Consider the following 23,675-nt stretch of genomic DNA (forward strand, 5'->3'; position numbering starts at 1 on the left):
TATAAATTAATAAATTCAGAACAGATGTGGTGCTCAGATGCTGTTCAGCACCTGAATCCTGGGCAATCACCACTAAATTTTCGTGTTCTTTGTCGACGAGTGAAAGACAATATCGTGAGGAAAGCTATACGGCTTGGATGAAATTCGGTCACATAAGTAGGTAGGTACTCCGCATTGAAGGTGCGTCGTGGAATAAGCTCCAAGGCGAGGAGAGACCTTAGCCCAGCTGTGAGACATTTAAGTAGTTTTTAATTATATTTATGTTTGAATTAAATTTTGAATTTTATATTTTATATTTAGCATGTATTTACCTATATAATTGTCTTTAATATAATTTAAATATTTAACTTCACATAAATATCTTTATTTATTTATTGTATATAACAAATATACATAAAATCATTCAATGAAAATTTGCTTGTTGTATGACCTTCCTCGGCCTTGAACTATCGTATGACGTCATTCAGCAGAATGCGAACAATCTAATAATAAAACCGCCCACATAAGAACGAAATAAGATATAGAGTTTGCATAAATAATAAATGTTTCAGTTACAAGAAACTGACAAACATTTTACAGCAAAGTTTCTGACCCTGGATCGCTCGAACGATCGGTGCGATACGCCATTATGACATTAAGGATACAATATCCTTTAAATATCATAATTGTTTTAGTAAATATTGCATACCACTTTCTGATGTTTCACGTTCGACTTCTTCAATTTTATTCTCGAAGAAAAGGTCTACATTAACGAGTCTTATTTATTATCTAAAAGCACTCAGGTTGTAGAGCTTTGTGCAAGCCCATCTGAGTAGGTACCACCCACTCATCAAATGTTCTCAAACAGAAATACTCAGTATTGTCGTGTTCCAGTTTGAAGGGTGAGTGAGCCAGTGTAACTATAGACACAAGGGACGTAACGTCTTAGTTCTCAAGGTAGGTAGCGTATTTACAAATTCTAAACTAATATATTATTTTATTGTCTTTGCAATAAAAAAACTTAGTAAAAGTTTTCGACTTTCGCCATTTTCCTGTAAAATTTATTACGTAGTGGTAATCAATAGTAATTGAGTTAGTTAGCTAGTTGGGAAACTAATTAGAATGCAAGTTAACGATTATATCTAGCGTGAGCCATATAAGTTGACGTCATAAAACATAAGGACATCTGAAATTATACTATGTATCTATGTTCAAAGGTACACGAACTGTTTAATTGTGTAAACGACGCATGTTCGATTTTCATCCCAAGGATTATAATAAATTGTCGTTCTCGCCCCTTACACAAGCTTTTCGCATAATCAGAGCGTAAATTACGATTAGTAAATCCTTAATAATTCATCCTATTTATTTATTTATTTTTATTTTATAAAACAGGTAGGCGGACGAGCAAAGGTGGTCACCAACGCCCATGGACATTATGTAAGAAAATTAACCATCGCTTACATCGCCAATGCGCCATCAACCTTGGGAACTAAGTTATGTCCCTTTATCCTGTAATTTCACTGGCTCACTCACTCTTCAAACCAGAACACAACAATACCAAGTACTGTTGTGTTGCGGTAGAATATCTGATGAGTGGTACCTGGAACCTACCCAGACGAGCTTGCACAAGCCCTATAACCGTAAAAAAGTAGTTCTTATTCATTTTATTTGAAAAAAATAAACTTCTATATCATATGTACACTACAAATAGACAACTTGAAAATATGCCATTGACGGACATAATATCTATAACAATTATTTACTTATAATCCTATAATAAATAAAAATAATAACCATTATTTTGTTGCCATAAAATAAATAACTTCATACGAGGATCTCTTTATAACTGTCATGACCTTTCTCGACTTTGACCCGGCTCCTGTGACGTCATACGGTTGTCTTGCGTCTGGAATATTACCCAATGAAAGCCTATTTTTCCTAGACCCTAGTTCGTTGATAATAAATGTCACACCTTTGTTTTCTTAATTGAACCTACGTCGACTCGATAAACTGTATTTGCTATATTAAGGTTTTATTTCTACGCAATTCTAATAATATGAGTATTTTTGCTATATTGAAAATAAATACACATTTCTCTATATAACACATAAAAATATAGATTTCGTTTCTTTTTTCATTATTGTACGCGTGTACAATTACGCGTGTAATAATATATATATATATTACAACAAAACTTAAAATAATTGTAACACGACAACGCACATCCTACATTGAAGGGCATAGAAACTTAATACCTCGATAGTTCCCTTTTAAAAAAAGGTGAGTATTAAGAAAAGATTTTTGAAAGTTATTTAGTATAATATAGTGGACAGTGTAGGTGACACATAAGGCTTGGAATTGAATGTCATTTGTCATTTTCGGACAAATATGGAATCTGGTGGAGCCTTTCTTTAATCAAACATATAAGAGAAACAGATGATTTTCCAAATCGTCTTCTCTTAGGGAATAAACTGACACCGATAGTTTGTCTTATATCTGTTTACAGTATGTAAGTGAGTAACAGCCTGTGAATGCCCCACTGCTGGACTAATGCCTCTCCTTTTTAGGCTTGGAGCTTATTCCACCACGCTGCTCCAATGCGGATTGGTGGAATACACATGTTGCAGAATTTCAGTGGAATTAGACACATGAACGCAAGCACGAGATGAATTATAAACTATTTACAGTTACTGGAAAAAAAGAGGGTGTAACTGTATCATTAGTGAAAAGTCAGCCCTAGGAGTACTGAAATTAATCCTATCCTATATAGGCAGATGCCTAGTCAACCCATCTTTAAAACAAACGACTAAAGAAATGACGTACAAAATTAAAAAAAAAAAACTTTGGAGCAACACAAAGTCTCGCTAAATACACATAAAAATAATTACAACAAGCAAAAGGGTACAACGTATAAAAAGTTGGCATAATTTTCGTAATACTCGAATTCAAAACATTGCTAAATCCGCAACTAAGGCGGGGTCGGCGACGCGCCAACGAAACCGGTTTCCGCCGGTTCTGCATGCACAATATATGTAAAATTATATATTTACATTAGTATACTTCTTTAGTATCGTTGGACACGTTGTTCCAAGTTCCTTAACCCTCGATACGTCATAACGACTGCTTTTTAAGGCGTCACGGCGCAGTGTTTCTATTATGGCAACAATGATTTGTAGCGTTATGTGCTTAGCGTTGAAATATTGTTACTTTAGCTTTAATTGTAATGGAACATTCATTTGATTTTTTTAAATATATTTTTTAAAGTAGCCACAAGTCATGATATCGTAGTACTTTAACAGATTAAAAAACACATTTATTTGATAGATATGACGTAAGTAGTTTTTTTTTTAATAAAAAGAATATTATAATAAAGTTGTATTTACTATGTCTTACGACTTGATTTAGTACTTTATCTTTATAAATCGAAATGAAAAATAATCTATTACATATTGTTCAATTTATAATAAAGCTTGCATTTATTTTCGTTTTATATAGATATTTTGTATTACAAAACCTTGCTGAATCTCTTATATATAACCTATATACAAAAAAAATAAAGATACGTCACATTTCTACCTAAATAGTGACACAGGCAGAGTAATCTGTGACATCATTTAAAAATTGTCACAAGAGTTTTTGAGAAAGAATGTTTGTTTATTTTTAAATAAACGTAGCAGATTAAATTAAACGTGTTCTTGGCAGACAATATTAACATCTATTTCGATCTGGACTTTGTCCGCTACTGTTTTGGGTGACGCTAGAAATTTCTACATCCATGTCTCTTTTTGGTACTGGTTACATTCTTTATACCGTGGCTGAAAATAATGTCTATTATATATAGTAATGCCTCAGAATTTATTTAAATCATATTTGTTACAAACCAATCTAAATTAGTGAAATATTTTTTATTTTAAATAGTAAGAAGACCACACCTATTGGTGAACATGACATACATCAATACCACGGGATTTAAGATTTAACCTTGGGCTTTGGATTCTCCCTGTGGTTATACTGGCTCACAAACCCTTCAAATCAGAACACAAAAATAGAAAATATTAATATTTAGGGGATATATAAGATAAGTGAGTGGTACCCATCTAGAGGAACCTACGCAACGGTCTACTAACAGTAACGTAAGAAAATATAATAATATTATCTCGTCGATTGTGAAAGCAATTTTTGTATGTATCAAAAATCGAATATTGCACTAATTAATTTTAAAACAATAACAGTAACAGCCTGTTAATGTCCCACTGCTGGGCTAAGGCCTCCTCTCCCTTTTTGAGGATAAGTTTTGGAGCTTATTCCACCACGCTGCTCCAATGCTGGTTGGTAGAATACACATGTGGCATAATTTCAATGAAATTAGACACATGCAGGTTTCCTCGCGATGTTTCCCTTCACCGTCAAGCAAGAGATGAATTATAATCACAAATTTTAAAAACCAGTCATTATTAAAATATATCCTAATAACAGTAGGGTGGACACATAAATATCGTAATATAATATATCTATAAACCAGGCAATACAGGCTTTTTGTGTCCGATTGTATTTTGTATTGTATCCGTGATAGCCCGTCACGAACAGTCGTCTCGTGTCCGTCTCGTTGCGTGACTTCCATGACGTCAAATCTTTACTTGAAGCTAAAATAATGTACAGTTTGAATATGAATTATATACTTATGAATTAATATTTAGAACATAATTCAATAATTAATTGAAAATTGAATAATTTGATAAGAATTGTTAATTGTTGTATTTAAAATCAAAAAAAGAGAGAAATAAGAGATTAATCTTAAGTACATTAGATGTATACCTGTATAAATATTTAACTTGTAAAAAATATATATAATATACAAAAACTGTGGTAAATTTCCCGCATACCTAGAACTAACGTCCAGCTATATCTCTATGAAACATCTTTGATATCTCCGTTGTTATTAATCCATAACGCATTGTAAAATGAGCAATTTTACAAACTAAATATTGTACATAGATTACAATTTAATATGAATTTAAACAAACGAACAAACGAAATATCCTCGTAATAGTAGTACCTAAGATTATTTTATGCATAAAATAGTTCGCGCAAACCACGTGCGAATGTCACCGCCAGTCGTCCCGTGTCCGGGCCGTCGCGTGACAGTATGACGTCAGTATCTGTATTAATTTAGAATAATTTAGTACATAATCAGATGGTATCTCAAACTATTTCACTTATGTATCGAATCTCTTTAGAAGAAAAAAATAATATTTCGAATTAAAGAAAAAACAAGTACATACTTATTTATGTTATTAGTAAAATACTACAAAGTATTAGTTTTTTTACATCGAATTATATCTTTCTAAATTTTTATCAAACAAAATTCAAAATATATTTTAAATTACATACCTATTTTCTATTATACAAAATATCTACAGGTTAATCCAAGCCACGCAACTTTTTTTTTTTTAATTTTGCCCAAGAGGGCAAAGTAAAGTTTATTATGTTCGTGCGTGTTACAAGCCAGTATTTTTGACATTTACATGAAACCTTATTTGATATATTAAGCAATTAGATAAACACGTACAACGCTTTTTCAAATCTTACTAATATACGTATACAACAATATTTATTAGTAAGAAGTTCGTAACAAAAGAAGACGTAGCTAATACTTTAACTATCGATTCTTACCTACTTATACCAGCGGCATAATAGTCCAGTAGACTATTATGCCGCTGGTATTCATCAGTCATATATTTAATTGTGAAATTATGAACACAAAATTCCGCTCCTATAATATTGTCGCAATTACAATATTTCTGTATCTATAATCGTCTCAATCCTCTTAAGTAGGAAAAATCTGTAACCATAACGTAATGCAGACTAATTATTAAAAATATTAAATGTATTTTTTTATATATGTATCTTTGTAACTCTCAACAAATATAAAAAATAAAGGAAAAAAATGATGACCCAAGCTATCGACATTTTCAAATATCTTCCTATCGGCCCATTAGCTCAGTTGGTTAGAGCGTCGTGCTAATAACGCGAAGGTCGCGGGTTCGATCCCCTCATGGGCCACAACATTTTTTGTAATATTATTATTTTATTAACCAACTTTATTTAATTTAATTCTGTATTTCAAATAATTTATAAATATTTGTATTATTACATTTTACATTAAGATTTAAGAATGAAATCAAACAAAACAATAAATATCTTATCATTAAAAACATACATAATATTTTTAGCTTAAGTTAAAATAATATTAATCATAGTTATAAGGCTGCGTTTTCCGAAAGGAAAGATACTGATGAGACAAAAAAAAAACTAAAAACGTGATGTCACTATTTGTTTTTCGCGCCATTGGCCTTTCAGCGCCTAAAATTCAAATTTATTTCCTCATTAAATAACTACGGGTAATATATCAATGTCAAAGTCAAAGCGAGGCCAATAGGTTTTTAAATGAAACTAGTTTTGTATATATTATATTAATTAGTAACTATGGACCAATGAACTCATGAAAATCATTCTTTTTACTGACATTTTTGTATATTTACAGTAATTTATCCAATGTTTAATAAAACTTGGTACCGGTCGCGCTTTTGCCCGCGGAACATAAAGAAAATATATTAAAAAGTTAACAGCACGAAACATTTCTAAAATCTAATCTATTAATCATTTCTATTATTTCTAACCGTTTGAGCTGTTTTATTTTGCTTTGGTTTTACTCAGTACAATTTACATTCCGAATTAGTGGTATATTTATTTATGCTTGGAAGAGCTTACTTGAAAAAAGGGATATTTAATTTAATTCACAAATTATTTTTAATAACTTATTTTTATTAATTAATAATAAATTATTTTTTATAATTTGTACATAAATATCATTAACACAACACAACATAAAAAGGGACGAAATTATTTTTCTAATTTATAAAAAAATAAAGTCAAAATGAGAATACAATCAAGCTGATGATAAACCACGATAAGTAATAATTTTTTTATTTGATTTAAGTAAAAATCAACAGATATAATATTTTAGTATCGTTTTAAAGAAGGTAGAAACAAACTTTATACTTGTGATTATATATTAACCATTCTTATTTTTTCATAATTTATTATATACGTGAGGGATGAAGTCGGACAGAGACATACTGATATACATTTTATCGTCTTTTAATGAGACGGAAAGAGCCAGGGATATAAAAAAAAACGTAAATCATTTTTAATGTACATATATTTTATATTTGGTAATTAAATTAACAATATCTACAACCATAACATAAGCTATTAGGTACTTGAAGCTTAATGCTGTACCTATTTTTATGATGATTTTCAATTGGGTATTTTGCAATAAAATAATTTCGAATTACAGAAAAAAATTAACCAAAGTGATTTTAAAATCTCTAATAAGTAATTAATTTATATTTTTATTAATTCTACCTAATTATTCGAACATAGAATACAAACATATAAAAGTATATGACTGGGTACATTGCGATTCATGTATAAAATTTGTTTATTTATTTGTTATTTTAAAATTTATCAGAATTCGCTTAAAAGAAAAACAATCAAACGTCCCCATATCCTATGAAAAGATTATTATATACAGAAATAATATTGAATATATGTAGTTACTTAAATATTTTCAATACAATAACAATTTCATTCTTTTAAGGAAACTGCACAGATAACAAAAATCTCTTAAGCAAAATTATGAACAGGAAATAGTCATATTTAATTCAAATTAAAAACATCTATACAACGATGTACATAGCAGTTTTACAGTTATATATTAAGTTATTATTTAAAAGAAATGCAAAATCAATAGACTTAAAACCAATTTTCATGTGATATAAAAACAACTTAATTATATTTTATACATATACAGATCTATGTCAAATATAAAAATAACCTACCCTTTTTTCATATAATCAATTTGTTTAAATTTTAAATATATACAAATTCGTTAATAAGTATAAATACATTTTTTACAAATGAACGGAATTATATGAATATTATTTGTTTAAGCATAGGACTTAACTTTTTAAAATGAAATTTCAAAGTAAAATTCAAATTCAAGGTCAACTTCGATTATAACAATTTGTCACGTTTGCGTGAAATGTTTCTTTTTTTTATAGAATAGGAAGGCGGACGAGCATATGGGCCACCTGATGGTAAGTGGTCACCAAACGCCCTTAGACATTGGCATTGTAAGAAATGTCAACCATAGCCAATGCGCCACCAACCTTGGGAACTAAGATTTTATGTCCCTTGTGCCTGTAATTACACTGGCTCACTCACCCTTCAAACCGGAACACAACAATACCAAGTACTGTTGTTTTGCGGTAGAATATCTGATGAGTGGGTGGTACCTACCCAGACGAGCTTGCACAAAGCTCTACCACCAGTAATCTGATGCTAACTTAACTTCTGTGCACTAAATATTAAATATATTGTGTTCTTTATTTAAATAAAAATAGCATAAACTTAAACGGGTATGAAAAGCTCATTAAGCTCTTTAATTTGAGATAATAAGATCATGAGTTATAGATGATGTCGTGGACACATGTCTACGGTGCGGCGCCGGCAACTAGCCTCCCCCGGTACCGGCGCTGAGCCGTTACACGGGGGCCGGCGCCGCACCGTAGACATGTGTCCACGCCCTTAGGCTCATCGATACAAAGAAATATAAGCCCGCTACTCTTTAGCTTCTATATCTCTACGAATACAACGTTAAAGCGTACTTGTTCAATACAAGTACGAAGCTGTCACCGAGCGGCGAGCGTTAGTTGTCGACGACGAGCCAGCGATGGCTGGAGTGCTCGATGTGTTGCTGCAGCAGCGGAGTGCGCACGCGCAGGCGGAGCTCCAGCGAGCCGCCTGCAGGCCGGCGCCCGTCCATTAGCTGTTGGCATCAATTTTTACTTTTTATTACACTAGAGTTATTTGAATTAGCCAACTTGATCAAAATATAGAATAACTGTTCTACAGATAACATTAAGGATATATAGAGGTCCGTGAAATGTTCTTAAAGGCCATTTTTCCTATACTCATAAGTATAGGAATAAACGGCATTAATTTTCTGGTCATTATACTACAGATATTTATGGCCTTGTATACCAAAATATAAGGCAATTTGTTGTTAAACTCAATAAAATATTAATAAAATCCAAATCTCACTGGAAAGGCCTCGTGTATGGTGACCTGCGTCTCTAGCGGGGCCAGTTTGACGGTGACGGTCCCCAACAGCGAGTCTCGGCTGAACCAGCCGCTGCAACACAACGAGCTAGAGCTGCAACACCTGCCACACACCACCGCAAGCTACCATCCACACGTACCACATACCACACGCTTCATGCTTTGATATAAACGCTACGTGAGCTATGGGGTACTAGGACATGTGAGTATAAAGTAGAAAAAATAAATAAACCGACGCTAGACATTCCTAGAAAAATTTTATACTGATTTTTAACAAATCGTATATATGTATTACTTGAGTTTGTTAAGCTTTGAATGTGTGGCGTCAGTGTATGAGTCTTAAAAAGTTGGTCATTTGACACTTATTTCGTATGTTTGCCAGTAATTTTTAATTATTTAAAAATGTTAGTAAGTATATTTATGAAAAAGAAAACAAGATAATATGAAATTTGAGATAGACTAATTTTAATTGTATCTTCTACAATTAAATCAACGTATTCGATGTTAAACGACCAATTTTATGAAAATTTAATACCAAACTGAAAAAATCTATGGGGATCCCATAACACTAGGCTTTACTGACATTAGTCTTGCGTTAAATTTATATATACAGTGGCGAACGTCCCAAATAGCACATAAGCGTCCCATGATAAATATGCATACAAAATATATACAACGTTTTTGTTCATTTCGAACCTCTGCATAAAAAATCTTGGGCACGCCACGGGCACCATATGCGCTATGCGAGTGTGTTTTAAGTATATACACTTACATGTGCATGCACGAAGGCACAAAACAAACGAGCAAAGGCAGTTGGTAACATTGTATCAGTCCATGGGTATTTGCACCAAACAAAAAAGGTTATTAACAGCCTGAACTTTTTTTGTACAGCTAGGCAAAGACTTCAAGGTCAAGGAGAAAGCTTGTACAACACTCCTTAATAGCTCAGTTGGAAGAAATTTTACCAGGTAGCTAGAGATGAATCATGCCGATTCGAATAAGCGATCTATTTTTATTTTTTTATTTGCGCCGGGATGGCAAATGACTCTACTCCACCTGATGGTAAGTGGTAGTAGAGTCCAAACGCAACGACGGCCAGTACAGTCGGGAAGAATGTTCTGTACTAGTCGTCCCCGCCTTGCCGGCCCGCAAGATGCCTCTTCACGCCTCGTTTGAAGGAACCCGGGTTGTAAGAGGAGGGGAACACGTGAGCTGGTAAGGAATTCCATTTTTTGGTAGTGCGACAAAGAAAGGAGTTGCCAAATTTCTTTGTGCGCGATGGAATTGATGTCACAGTTAGGCGGTGACATCGAGAACCAGCTCGCGTGGACTTAAGAAGGAAAGGGGAAGCAGGATCTTTAATCAAATAGTCTTATTTCCAGTTACTCGATTACGAAACGGATTGTCAAAATTCTCTGTTCATTATCTCATATTTTAAATTGACAAAATAATATGTATTATGTGTAAACCAAAGATTTGAAGCTAGCTAATGCTACAAGTCGCCCATCGTGTGTTTGAAGATGAAGACACACGCTTATTTATCGCACACCTTACTGGTGGTAGGACTTTGTTCAAGCGCGTCTGAGTAGGTACCACCCACTCATCAGGTATTCTACCGCAAAATAGCAGTTACTACTTACTACTCGGTATTGTTGTATTCCGGTTTGAAGAGTGAGTGAGTCAGTGTAATTACATGCACAAGGGACATAACATCTAAGTTCCCAAGGTTGATGGCGCATTGGCGATGTAAGCGATGGTTAACATTTCTTACAATGCCAATGTCTATGGGCGTTGGTGACCACTTACCATCAGATGGCCCATATGCTAGTCCGCGTAAATATTCTATAAAAAAAACCTGTCTAGTTTATGTTCAAGCGCGGTGTCAAATAATTTTAAATAAATTCATTAAATAATATTACAATTCAGCCTAGCTCCATTTTTTTTTAATTATTGTACTTTATTTACAGCATTAGAGAACGTACTAGAGAAACTATTTGAAACATTCAAGAGAATTTGTAAGAGCTTCTCTACTCATAACATTAACATCTATAAACTACAATTCTAATTAAGTTTATGGCAATAGACAAAATAAAGAAACAATTAAGAAAAAAAACACATTTATAGTATGTATAAAAATAGGATATTAAGTAAAAAATAATAATAGCCACATTTCATGCGCTACATAACGTTAATAAATACTAAATATATCTACAGGAATATGTAATTTCAAATTGGTACAAACCAAGACGGATTTGTCGACTTTTATTCAAATATTAGAGCAATATTATATGGATTTGTTGTCACCCTATATCCACACAGTAAATAATTTGAATTAATTTAATACATTACAGAAAAATGATATTCCAAGTATACAATTTTTTTTTGTTTTTAAAAATTTAGTCAAAACAAGAGCAAAACAAGTCCCAAACTCAAAAATGATATTCCATCCCTGGGCTGGGGGAGCAAACGTTTCTTCCTAGGCTTTCTTGCCACATTACTTTAAAAACTTTCACACTAACTTTAAAGTTCAATAAACAAAAAATATAATAAACATGTCTTCTTTATTACATCTTATGTATGTGTGTCCACATATGTCTGTGTTGAAGGTATACCTTAAGTTAGTGTGAAGGTTTTTAATGTTTTTGCGAGCTAGTTTCACCCACGGCTTCTCCCGCGTATGAGGGGAAGAGAGGTTAGGTACCCTAGATAACAAAATGCATGCAAATGTATGCAAAATTTAATGACGATCAGTGTAGTAGTTATGGCTTGAAATCTTAGCAAATAGACCCACTTTCGCTTTGATAATATCAGTAGGAATGGCTTTTATATCAATTTAACAAAGCGATTCAAAGTTATAAGAGCCTATTTAAAGCATGTTTTGATAGTTTGATTATATGAAATCGAAAGGAACCAATATGTATTAACTTACATGACAAATTGTAAATATTTAAGTACAATTGACGACGAAGTTATAACTTAGATCCATGATAAATTGGACCAAGTCTAGTTTTCTCTGTTTTCCTAAATTAAATAGCAATCATCTTACCCCCTGGAGTAAACTTCGAATTTGATGCCATGTCGTTTGAACACCCTCAAGCAAGGCCTAGCGCTCCGCTGTATGGCCAAGTTGAAGATGGCCGAGTATTGTGGGCTGTTTGTGTCCTTGATCAGCTGTGTCTTATCTGACACAGGAGTTTCCTGGAACACGTGACGAATTGTTAGTAATATTTATACCGTAATGAATTGATATAATAAAAAATTATAACTAGCTTAATTTTTTTTCCTTATCGATAATTTATCTGTATTTACATTGTCATCTAGATAACAGCCTATAAACGTCCCGTAGTTAGACTAAGGTATACCCTCTATTCTCATCGGATATACATGGAAGATTTGCATCGGACACATGCAGGTTTCCCCTCGATATTTTCCTTTACCGAGCCCGAAATGAATTAACAGCACAAATGCATGAAAATTCCGTGGCAATTGACCGAGCGACTGTAATCATCGACAAACATTCACGTGTTCCAGCCACTGGCCCACATTACCTTTTTTTTATAAAATAGGAAGGCAGACTAGCATATGGGCCACCTGATGATAAGTGATCACCAACGCCCATAGACATTGGCCATCATCAATGCGCCACCAACCTTGGGAACTAAGATGTTATGTCCTTTTTGCCTGTAATTACACTGGCTCACTCACCCTTCAAACCGGAACACAAAAATAACAAGTACTGCAGTTTTGCGGTAGAATATCTGATGAGTGGGTGGTACCTACCCAGACGAGCTTGCACAAAGCTCTACCACCTTTATAACATTACTATTTAATAATGGCTGTGATGTTTTATAAGAAAAATAACACATTTCAATGTGATAGACTTATATATATAAATATAATCAAAATTCAAATTAAACATAACTTACTTGAGGATACGGAAATTCAAACTTCACATATGTATCCACTTCTTTAGGGTTGGGTACGTTGTACGCTATCCCGCGCACGATTGTGAGCTCTAAATCGTTCTCGTTAAGGTCCGTATTGCATTGTATTACCGAAAACTTACGGTTCTCGTAATGGAATTTCGGCGGGTTTTCACCTAGACTGAAATTTCGATCAATTATAATTATTATATTAAAATAAAAGTAAATACACATTTCACATTAATAAAATTATACATTACAGTTTTCTAGAATAAAGGTAATATATACAATGATACTCAAAAATGAAAGTAAACTTTAATGATATAACAATAAAGTTGAATATCCCTTACCTTTTGGAAACTTTGACGACGTCCAAGTCCTGTTTCACATTAACAGCGAGGTGCTCGAAGCGATTGCTCTCAGCTATATTGCCCATCGCCTTGTAGTGGTCTCTGTTGGTTAGACAGAGCTTTAGCTGGCTCGTAAGCTGTTGGTGGAGGCGACTCATTACATCCTCGTCGTCTAAGCTTATGGTAGAGTCGTCTGGAGGACCGCAGTCTTCGTTTGATATTACGTCGAAACTGGAAGTTTTACACCCGTTTAGGGTATTACACCCATTTTTGAAAAGTATCTCAAATCAAAGATCAAAGATCGTAAATATTTTTATTCAATCGATAAGTGCCATAAAAATGCATCATCAGTTGGCTGTGTAGACAGTAACAGTGTAAAGCCTGTATACGCTGATCAGTTGACAGTTGACACTTTTTAACTCGGCCAGTATCACGTAATAACATAGCGGCTTCATGGCGTGAAAACTTGGAATCGAATTTTAAAATTTAATTTGTTATTTTATGAACTAGTACTAACATTTTCCGACCGCTTTTCGCCTGCGCTAAATAATATATGCTCAATAATATATATAGAATATAACGTTATATATAGAAGCAAAAAGCCGAGATGGCCTAGTGGTAAGAACGCGTGAATCAAACCGATGATCGTGGGTTCAAACCCGGGCAAGCACCACTGAATTTTCATGTGCTTAATTTGTGTTTATAATTCATCTCGTGCTTTAACGGTGAAGGAAAACATCGTGAAGAAACCTACATGTGTCTAATTTCATGGAAATTCTGCCACATGTGTATTCTACCAACCCGCATTGGAGCAGCGTGGTGGAATAAGCTCCAAACCTTCTCCTCAAAAAAAGGGAGAGGAGGCCTTAGCCCAGCAGTGGGACATTAACAGGCTGTTACTGTTACTGTATAGAAGCATTGCTGCGACAACTTATATAATATATAATAATAAACAATTGTAAGTAGAACATGACTCACGTGTCCTCGATCCGCTTCTTGTCGCTGGGCGGCAGCGGCAGCGACTTGAGGTCGACGGCGAGCCCCCCGCGAGCCGCTTCTATCACGGACTCGAAGCCCTTCGCGGTGCGCAAGTAATCCTTCGCCTGCTCTATGTCACCTGTTGACATATATATTATATAACCATACATGAAAAAGAAGAGTCAGTTTTTAATAGACTATTTTTAATTAAAAATAGCTTAATTCATAAGCTATTAAAAAAAACGATATTAGTATTATTAAATAATGACAATTTAAACGAGTGAGCCTCACTGGGTGAGGTACCAATCATTCATCTCACAATCTACCACCAAACAGCTATGTTTATCGTCAGTATTGTTGTATTTTCTTATAGCACCAATGTCTATAGGCGTTAATGAGCACTTACCATCAGGTGACCCATCTGTGCGTCCACCTACGAGTAATATATATATATATAAAAAGCTTTTCTAACTTTTCTTGCGTTCGAAAAGATGCTCCTAATTCCTGTTATTTAAATTAAAAGTTTTATTTACTTGTTATTTCGCTTTGAAATCATCTTAATTCAATACAACGGACGTTGATCGCAAGCAACTGTAGAAAAGATTAAGTAAACACAAAAAACTATATTTTAAAATTTAGTTTTTTTTTTAAATATATTTCTAACCATCCTTCTTTGCCATTATAGCAGCCTCCTTGAACTGCTTCTGTCGGTGCAGCAATAGGGCCAGCTGCTTCTGATAGCGGGTAGACTGCGCAGACGGAACCGCCCCCGCGGCTGGAGAGCTTGGAGATGATGATGGGGCTGGTGATGGAGCTGGAGCAGCCGGTGCCGGTTTACTTGGAGATGCGTGAGACTGTAATATACACATACACAAATCATGTTTTTTATATTATTTAATAAATAGAAAATAATAAATGAAAAATGAAATTGTAGTATTTAGTAATAATAATCATTTTGGCTAAATGTTCATAAAAATAAATTCCCAACAATTATGTTAAAAGCTGTACTGCTTTTGCAAATTTTTGATTTACCAATATTGATTTTTGCCATAATCTGTTTGATTCACAAACCATTCGCATATATTATTTTTTTCAATCAAATAAAAACATTAATTAGGAGAGAAGAAAGATGTAACGTAAGTGATATTACTTACCCCCTCAGTGGGTATGGGTGCGTACCCGTTGGGAGTAGGAAGTTCATCAACGGGAATAGGTCTCCCTGCCTTATGAAGTTTGATAGCATCCTGGTATTGCTTCACTATTCTCCCCATTCGACGAGCCTTTGACGTATTCCCATCCTCCTTAGCTTTCGATTCTTGTTCCTATTGTTTTAAAGTGTTGCCATTAAATAAAATCAATTACGTAAAGATAAATAATAAAATATTATTATTATCAGGCTTGTCTATTATATTTTCACCAAAACCATATATATAACTAAAATTATTTGAAATCGGCTTTAACAAACTTTATTGTCGGTCGTTATTTAAATATCAGTATTAACAAGTATGTGTAAAGTAACTTTAGTTGAATTTGAATATCCCGAAATAAAATCCACTCCCACACTCTAGAATAATCTAGAAGCTCTGCGATTTGTCTATTTACAATCGCTATCTCGGTAAGAGATAATTGTTATCAATGTTTTTGGATCTACGTAAAATCGTTTAATAAAACGGTTCGTCTAAAATTAATCTAATTCAGATATTTTATTTTGTCTTATACCTGGAAACAAGCAAGCCTCTGTCGTAGAGCCTCATCAACAGTGGAAGCTGTTATCAACCCAGCTGGTTCAGGTACTTGCTCTGATGCTGGCTCTGCAATATGTATAGCCAAAATTTCTTTATACCAGAATTTAATATAAAAATATATTTTAACTTGAAGGCCGATGAGAGAAACAACTAATATTGAATGGTCATATACATTGACAGTTTTAGAAATCCGCTTCAATGAAAAACAAAGCCAAATGTGATAGGATGCTGTGTCCCTTGTAATTGTGATGACATAAGGTCACTCACCTTTTGAAAGTCAACCCTACAAGGTATTGATATTTATTAGTAAAATAAATGGTTTCGTATAAACTATTCAAAACTTGTCTATTTAATTAGTATAAATTAAAAAACACAAATATTTATTATTTATTTATTTATCACACCAATAACATAAAACAGCATGAAACGTATACAAAAAGACGAATGACAGTACATAGTCGCATCAAGGATGCTGGGATTATCACACCAAAAGTCGATTAAAAGTACATACTTGCATTGGTTAGAGAAGGATGGGTGGGGTCTTGTGAGTAATGACATAAAAATTCAGTAATGCAAAATTTACTAAAGCTATAGTTTTTTTTTAAGAAGCCAATTTCTACATTACTTAGATATACTTCCTTTTTTGGGTTTGTATTAATTGATGTGGTAGCACTAGCTTACCATACGACTTTTCTTTAAGTAAGGATTTAATTTAGTTAAGCAACTTGAATAATTTTAATATGGCGCAACTGAATCGATTCACAAAGATCGTAAGTGCAGAGGATGGTATCGAGTTTTTCAGTAATTCCGTAATTATAATTCAATTATGTTAAATTAGATAGTTTTATCCGCGGATCATATACTTTAAAGAAAAAAAATATTTTGTTACTTGCAAGATTATTTTAAGCGATTGTATGAGTTTTAGCTATAAATTTTAGAGAAGTTCCATCTCTCTTTTTTTGACATAAATGCGTAAGAGAAAACTGCTATATAGTTAGCACTAAGAAGTTTAGGGTACAACTATGAATACACACAAGTAATGATATACTTATTAAAATACATATATACACCAATAATATGCATCACAAAAAACACTAAGACATACCCAATCTTTTTTAATATTAAGGCCGACAATTCATATACAATCCCATGCATTTTGCGGATCTGTAATAAATATTTTTGTTTGCAGGCAACATTGTTTTTTGTGTCAATCTGTATGTTGTTTGGGGGTAAATTTTATTAAATTTTTACGTCACCGCTTAAATATGTATTTTAAGGATAGCGCGTAGGCGTTATACATAAATACCGCACGATCGAACACATCACGCATCGAACCAATTTCAAGGAGCTGAAGAAGACACGCGCGCGCGCTTTTGGGCAAAATAGCCAATTTGCATCGCACGTACATGATATAAGTAAGTGGCGCGTTTAGTCGGTGCAAGCCTTTACTTGTGTTGCCATGTGAATACTGCTTTCATTGCCCGTTATGTTTAATTATATTTATTCAGTTTGTCGGCCTTTACATTTATTTATATTTGGTAATTAATATTTAAATGTATTTACTAACCATTACAATTATTTGTTTAAACTAGTTTTTATTAAAATTAAACTTTTTAGTTTCGCATTTTTGAATCTGTGTTTTCAAATTCGATAATTTCGTTCTATTCTTAAAAAATAATTGTCGGCTACAACATTAATAAAATTGTCATAGCTTTTTTTGCCTGATTTGTTAATTTAATAAAATCCTACAGCACTTGTTCACCGAAACATTAATATATTCAAGTGTCACGACTAAATAAATTATTAATTGTTATTGTATTACAAGAATTTTGTGTCCACGAATATTATCACATATTTATGATGTCGACTGACCATTTAACATTAGTTTTCATACAAGGCTTTGCAAGTATATAGTTATTAATACCCGATTGGATCGGACAAACGATAATGATTTCATATCACAAACTATCCCTGTTGGAAATTTTCATCGCTGTATATAATAACCTTTATTAATATTAATAAATATATTTATATAGTTCTGTATTTAATATTGTAAATATATTTTTACGCTTTTTGTTAGTAATTATTTAATAACAAATAAATAAATTAGTTTAAACAAAACGGCTTATGCATTTCATCTTAATCACATAACATAACAAATTAAATTATTCACCCGCTGAATGTTGAGTCTGGTCCTCGCCCTTCTGCTGTTCTCTGAATGCTGCTGCGATGATCTCCGGTGTGGGAAGCTCGTTAAGATCCATGTCTTGACCGGACTTGTAAGCTTCGATCACAATGTCGAACTGTTTGACTACCTTCAAATATTCTAAGGCCATTGTCTTCTCGCCGGCTTGTTTACTTGCCAATGCGGCAGCTTTGAATTCCTCCTTTCGATCTGTAAAAGACAGAAGATTATATAATTGCAATATACAGCCAACGCCAATGAAGAAGTAGAACTTTAACAAAAGGCTTTCTTTATAATTTGTTTCTTTCATATCTATCAAAATAGTGATCTTGAAAGGTTCTAGAATAAATCTACATTTAATATGATTTACACTTGTGAAGTTTTTAGTCTTTTAAATAATGTAATAGCCGATAAATATTATGCATATAGACCTTTGCCGTTAGGGAGAATTTAGGTCTAATTTTATCACACCCTCAGTGAAGGAGTAACTGAGGGTAACACTCACTCAAAATGAATTTTAACCCTTCGGCTTTCGCAGGATCAATTTCTTCAAGTACGGGTGGTGGTGGTGGCGGCTCCTTGGGCTCGGGGGGCGTCGGCGGACGCTCGGGAGCCGTGGGCCGAGCGGACGACGAGCGAGGGGGAGGCATCGGAGGTTCCGGGTCAGTCGGGGGGGCTGGTTCACTAGGTGCTTGTTCAGAATCCGAAGACTTGCCGAGGCTGACGGGAGGAGGTATATCCTCATCCTTGATGGCTCTCCCAGCCTTTGCCTGCTTCAGAAGATCGTTCAGAGTTTTGATACCCCGATTGAATCTGAGGAAAGATATTAGATATCTTTAAGCATATAATACACATGCTATGTGCAAGCTTGTTTATTTCTATAACTCCAGATGCAAGGTTGTAACATATTTGATACAGGAATTTATTATGAAACGGTACAATGTGTGTATGATATTAACATGACATGATTAACATAACATGTATGATTTTAACAGAAATTAATCTTAAAAAAGTATGCTGATGATGATGTTTTATCATAACCATAGTCCATACTAATACATACTACTTTTTTTTTTTATATATGCCCCGGGATGGCAAATGACTCTACTCCACCTGATGGTAAGTGGTAGTAGAGTCCAAACGCGACGACGGCCAGTACAGTCGGGAAGAATGTTCTGTACTAGCCGTCCCCGCCTTGCCGGCCCGCAAGATGCCTCTTCACGCCTCGTTTGAAGAAACCCGGGTTGTAAGAGGAGGGGAACACGTGAGCTGGTAAGGAATTCCATTTTTTGGTAGTGCGACAAAGAAAGGAGTTGACAAATTTCTTTGTGCGCGATGGAATTGATGTCACAGTTAGGCGGTGACATCGAGAACCAGCTCGCGTGGACTTAAGAAGGAAGGGGGAAGCAGGAATTAGAGAGAATAATTCCTCAGAGCACTCGCCGTGATACAGACGATAGAAAGCGCTCAGTGCTGCTATCTCGCGACGCAATTGTAAAGGTTCAAGGGTGTTTGTGACCTTTACGTCGCCAATAATGCGTACTGCACGTCGCTGCAACCGGTCCAAGGCCTCCAGTAGGTACTTAGCGGAGCCATCCCAAAGGTGCGAGCAATATTCAACGCAAGACCGTACCTGTGTTTTGTATAACAGGCACAGTTGTTGTGGCGTGAAAAAACGCCGCACCTTGTTCAGAACTCCGAGTTTTCGTGAAGCTGTTTTTATAATAGCCTCGATGTAATCCCTTGGACTAAGGTCGCAGCGAACGTCCATCCCCAGCATGGCGATTTTGCTTTGTATCATCAGCGGTGTGCCACAGAGGGAGGGATGAGGGTAAAATGGTGACTTTTTCGCTGTGAGAGCGCACACCTGTGTTTTCTTGGCATTAAACTCAACAAGATTATCAGAACCCCATTTGGCGATGAGCTCTAATGTCCTATCGAGTTCAATAACAAGATTCTCCCGCCTCTCCTCAGTTTCCGCCCGCCCAGCCACTGTGCGTCCGTGGTATCCACCATGCACTGTACTATCATCTGCATAGCAATGTATGTTCCCAAGAGAGAGCATATCATTGATATGCAAAAGAAAGAGTGTGGGAGATAGCACAGATCCCTGGGGGACCCCAGCATTCACTACATAGAATTGTGAAGCGCAACCATCTACTAAAACACGAAGGCTACGCTTGTGTAGGAAGCTGGCAATCCAGGTGCATAGCTGAGCAGGCAGACCATATGCCGGTAGCTTGGAGAGAAGACTTCTGTGCCAGACCCTGTCGAAAGCCTTGGAGATATCGAGGCTGAAAGCCAACGATTCTCCATGCTTGTCGATAGCTTCACCCCAGAGGTGCGTTACGTACGCTAGAAGATCACCTGTGGACCGTTTTGGTCGAAACCCGTACTGACGATCATTAATTAGACAGTGATCTTCTAGGTAATGGATCAGTTGGTTGTTTAGAATCCGTTCCATCACCTTACAAAGTACTGAGGTGATAGCTATTGGCCGATAATTTGCCGGGTCAGACCGATCCCCTTTTTTGGGAACCGCTTGCACATTAGCTCTTCTCCAAGCCTCCGGCACACACCCCGAAGAGAGAGAAAGTTGGAACAGGCGCGTTAACACAGGAGACAGCTCCGCCGCGCACTTCTTCAGCACAATGGCTGGTATTCCATCGGGATCGCTAGCTTTCCGTATATCGAGTGATTGCAGCTCCGCACGCACATCACGTTGCCTGATTTTGATGTCAGGCATCGTGTGGCCACATGAAGGTATTGTTGGTGGCTGCGCACTACAATCATCGATCACAGAGTTGTCGGCAAAGAGTTTAGCCAGGAGATCGGCTTTCTCCTGCGGACTGTGAGCTAGCGATCTGTCCGGATTTCTGAGCGGTGGCAGCGAAGGTTGGCAGAAATTGTTTTGCACAGACTTGGTCAGACGCCAGAAGCTACGGGAGCCCCTAGGATGCGAAATACATAATACTTATATTTTATTATGCAGCATTGCTAGCATAGCATATGCTTAGCTCTAGTACATAGTAGTAGTCACATAGTATGTATTAGTATTCTACACTTAAACATATATGTGCTGACTTATAAATTTTGCTTAGCGGCTGTTATGTTATACACTGATTTTGCTCTTCTGTTATTATTTATTTGACGTCCGAAAGAAGAAGATACAGAGTGCTGCTACACAATATTTATAAGTAAGGCTGTTATATGAAAAGTTAAAATTTTTATGTTAAACTGATCATCCACATAAAAGGATCTTTACTTTAACTTAGTTTAGATATGTATGCATAGCAAATAAAAAAAGAAGTAACCTTCTAGCTCGACTGCTCTCCCCATTCTCTTTGGCTGTCTTTTCAGCAAGTGTATAATTGGATAGTCTTTCCTGTAGCAGAGTTACTGTGCTATTCTCATTGCCCGAAGGTGGTGGAGGTGCAGGGCGGTTAGTGCGTGGACGCTCAACAGGAGGTGCTTCATCGTCTATAGATAGCTCTTGCAATTCATTGAGTAGGTCTGGGTCGTCTTCGTCTCCTAAAAATATGTATATAGCTATTTGTTAATATTAGTTATTTTAATTCGTAATAGCTGGATAACTCTAATGAAGATAATTCCATACTATTGTTAGAGTTTTGTGCAAGCTCATCTAGGTAGGTACCACCCACTCATCAGATATTCTACCGCAAAACAGCAGTAATTGGTATTGTTGTAATCCATTTTGAAGGGTGAGTGAGCCAGTATAATTACAGGCACAAAGGACATATCTTAATTGCTAATGTTGGTGGCGCATTGGCGATGTAAGCGATAGTTAACTTTTCTTCTAATGCCATTGTCTATGAGTGTTGGTTATAACTTACCATCAGGTGGCCCATATGCTCATCCTATAAAGTAGGTAGGTAGGTATATAATAGGTAGGCCTATTATATAATAAATATATATATAAAGATAACACACCGGAGGTATAGACAAGTTACATATTGATTGATTGAAAAATATTTATAAAAACAAAATTAATAAAATTATATTATTAAAAACTAAATTTGGTAGAAATTACATAAATATCTAATATGTCATATGATCAGTGATTAAAAGAAGAAAAACAATGACACAAATCAAATAGATTTGCCTACTTTTATGTATTTAGTAAAGAATATTAATTTAGTCCATAGATAATAATATAATGTCAGATGTAAATGTGTTTGCTTTATTTTTCAAGATTTTCTCAAGCGGAAAAACTTATGTCGATGCCAATTAAAAAGCTTATAAATGTAATATCCTTAACTACATTGCTTATCACAAATTGATGATAGTAGATACACATATGGCACATTCTTTTATTGTTGTGTGTCCAATGTCCTAATATATAATAATAATATTCCATTTTTGTTTTCCATTTCTATCAAGCACAACAATTCTGTTAAAACACACGAAAATTTGGTATCATTTTCCCAGGTTTAAGTTCAATTGAATATAAAGATAACCTGAAACATCTTCATCTGATGGGATGTCTTTCAAACTAGCTGCTACCATAGCATCAAGGTCAGCGTGAGCTGCAGGAGCCGGTTTTCTGGGTAGAGGTTTTTTACCACCACTGATAGCTGCCAGTTCTGCTTCAAGGTCTACATCATCATCTGATAGATCCATTGGCACATCTGCATCATCCAAATCTGGTATATCTATGAGGCCAAACTGAAAAAATAAGATTTTACTCCTACTTTCATTTTAGTCGTAGTAAGGTTATTAATAGTCTAAGTTATATATAGGTTTAAAAAAGTCTTTGTTTACATACAAATAATTAGCTGATAAGTTTTTAACAAAACAATAACTACTAAAAGAACATATATTTTAATATAAACACCTCATCTTCTAAAAATAGGGCATTATGAAATATAACCGGATGAAATCTTTTAAGCAAACAACTACTAATCAACAATCACAATGACTCACCTGTGATAGATTACCCCCCCGTTTTCCTGAAGTAGGTTTTTTGGACATCTTTACTTAATTTGTCTTAATAAACGTTGTAATATAATGTTTTTAATAAGTTATAGCCAACAAGGAAGGTCTGAATAGTTTACGATGGTTTGTAACATAAAAACCAATGACATAAACTGACTTGTTTGGTTTAGATAACGTATTCATCCACAACAAAGAGCTTTTTATAATTAAGAAAACCTTATAGCATCACAGGAAAATAATAATTGTGTACGTATTAAAAACATTTATATTTGTATGATTTTATTATTATGTCGCATTTCAGAAATGTTACATGAGTTTATTCACAAATAACAATTTTCATAACGTTAAACTGCCAATGTCAAATATCATT

At 34.7% G+C, this 23,675-nt stretch overlaps 1 protein-coding gene and 1 non-coding gene across 4 annotated transcripts; one reads left to right on the top strand and one right to left on the bottom strand.

Annotated features, from left to right (window-relative positions):
* Window positions 1–5,971: 5,971 nt before the first annotated feature.
* Trnai-aau (transfer RNA isoleucine (anticodon AAU)) lies at window positions 5,972–6,045 on the top strand. The gene has a single exon. It is a non-coding gene; the product is annotated as a tRNA-Ile (tRNA).
* Window positions 6,046–7,186: 1,141 nt separating this feature from the next.
* LOC126781289 (coiled-coil and C2 domain-containing protein 1-like) lies at window positions 7,187–23,639 on the bottom strand. Of its 3 annotated transcripts, none has more exons than XM_050506200.1 (14): window positions 23,294–23,639; window positions 22,828–23,035; window positions 21,664–21,880; window positions 18,855–19,162; window positions 18,338–18,559; window positions 16,139–16,230; window positions 15,574–15,741; window positions 15,084–15,273; window positions 14,420–14,558; window positions 13,442–13,543; window positions 13,095–13,272; window positions 12,215–12,366; window positions 9,151–9,271; window positions 7,187–8,875 (listed from the first exon to the last, which is right to left on the bottom strand). In XM_050506200.1, the coding sequence occupies exons 1-14, from the start codon at window positions 23,339–23,341 to the stop codon at window positions 8,756–8,758; spliced, it is 2,265 nt and encodes a 754-aa protein (XP_050362157.1). In that variant the 5' UTR covers window positions 23,342–23,639; the 3' UTR covers window positions 7,187–8,755. The 3 variants fall into 3 exon arrangements, with proteins under 3 accessions (XP_050362157.1, XP_050362156.1, XP_050362155.1); XM_050506199.1 differs by having other exon boundaries at window positions 9,151–9,241; window positions 13,442–13,672; window positions 23,294–23,638; XM_050506198.1 differs by having other exon boundaries at window positions 13,442–13,672; window positions 23,294–23,638.
* Between the last annotated feature and the right edge of the window lie 36 nt (window positions 23,640–23,675).

Source organism: Nymphalis io, chromosome 3 (genome assembly GCF_905147045.1).
Source record: "Nymphalis io chromosome 3, ilAglIoxx1.1, whole genome shotgun sequence".
Taxonomy (NCBI): Eukaryota; Metazoa; Arthropoda; class Insecta; order Lepidoptera; family Nymphalidae; genus Nymphalis; species Nymphalis io.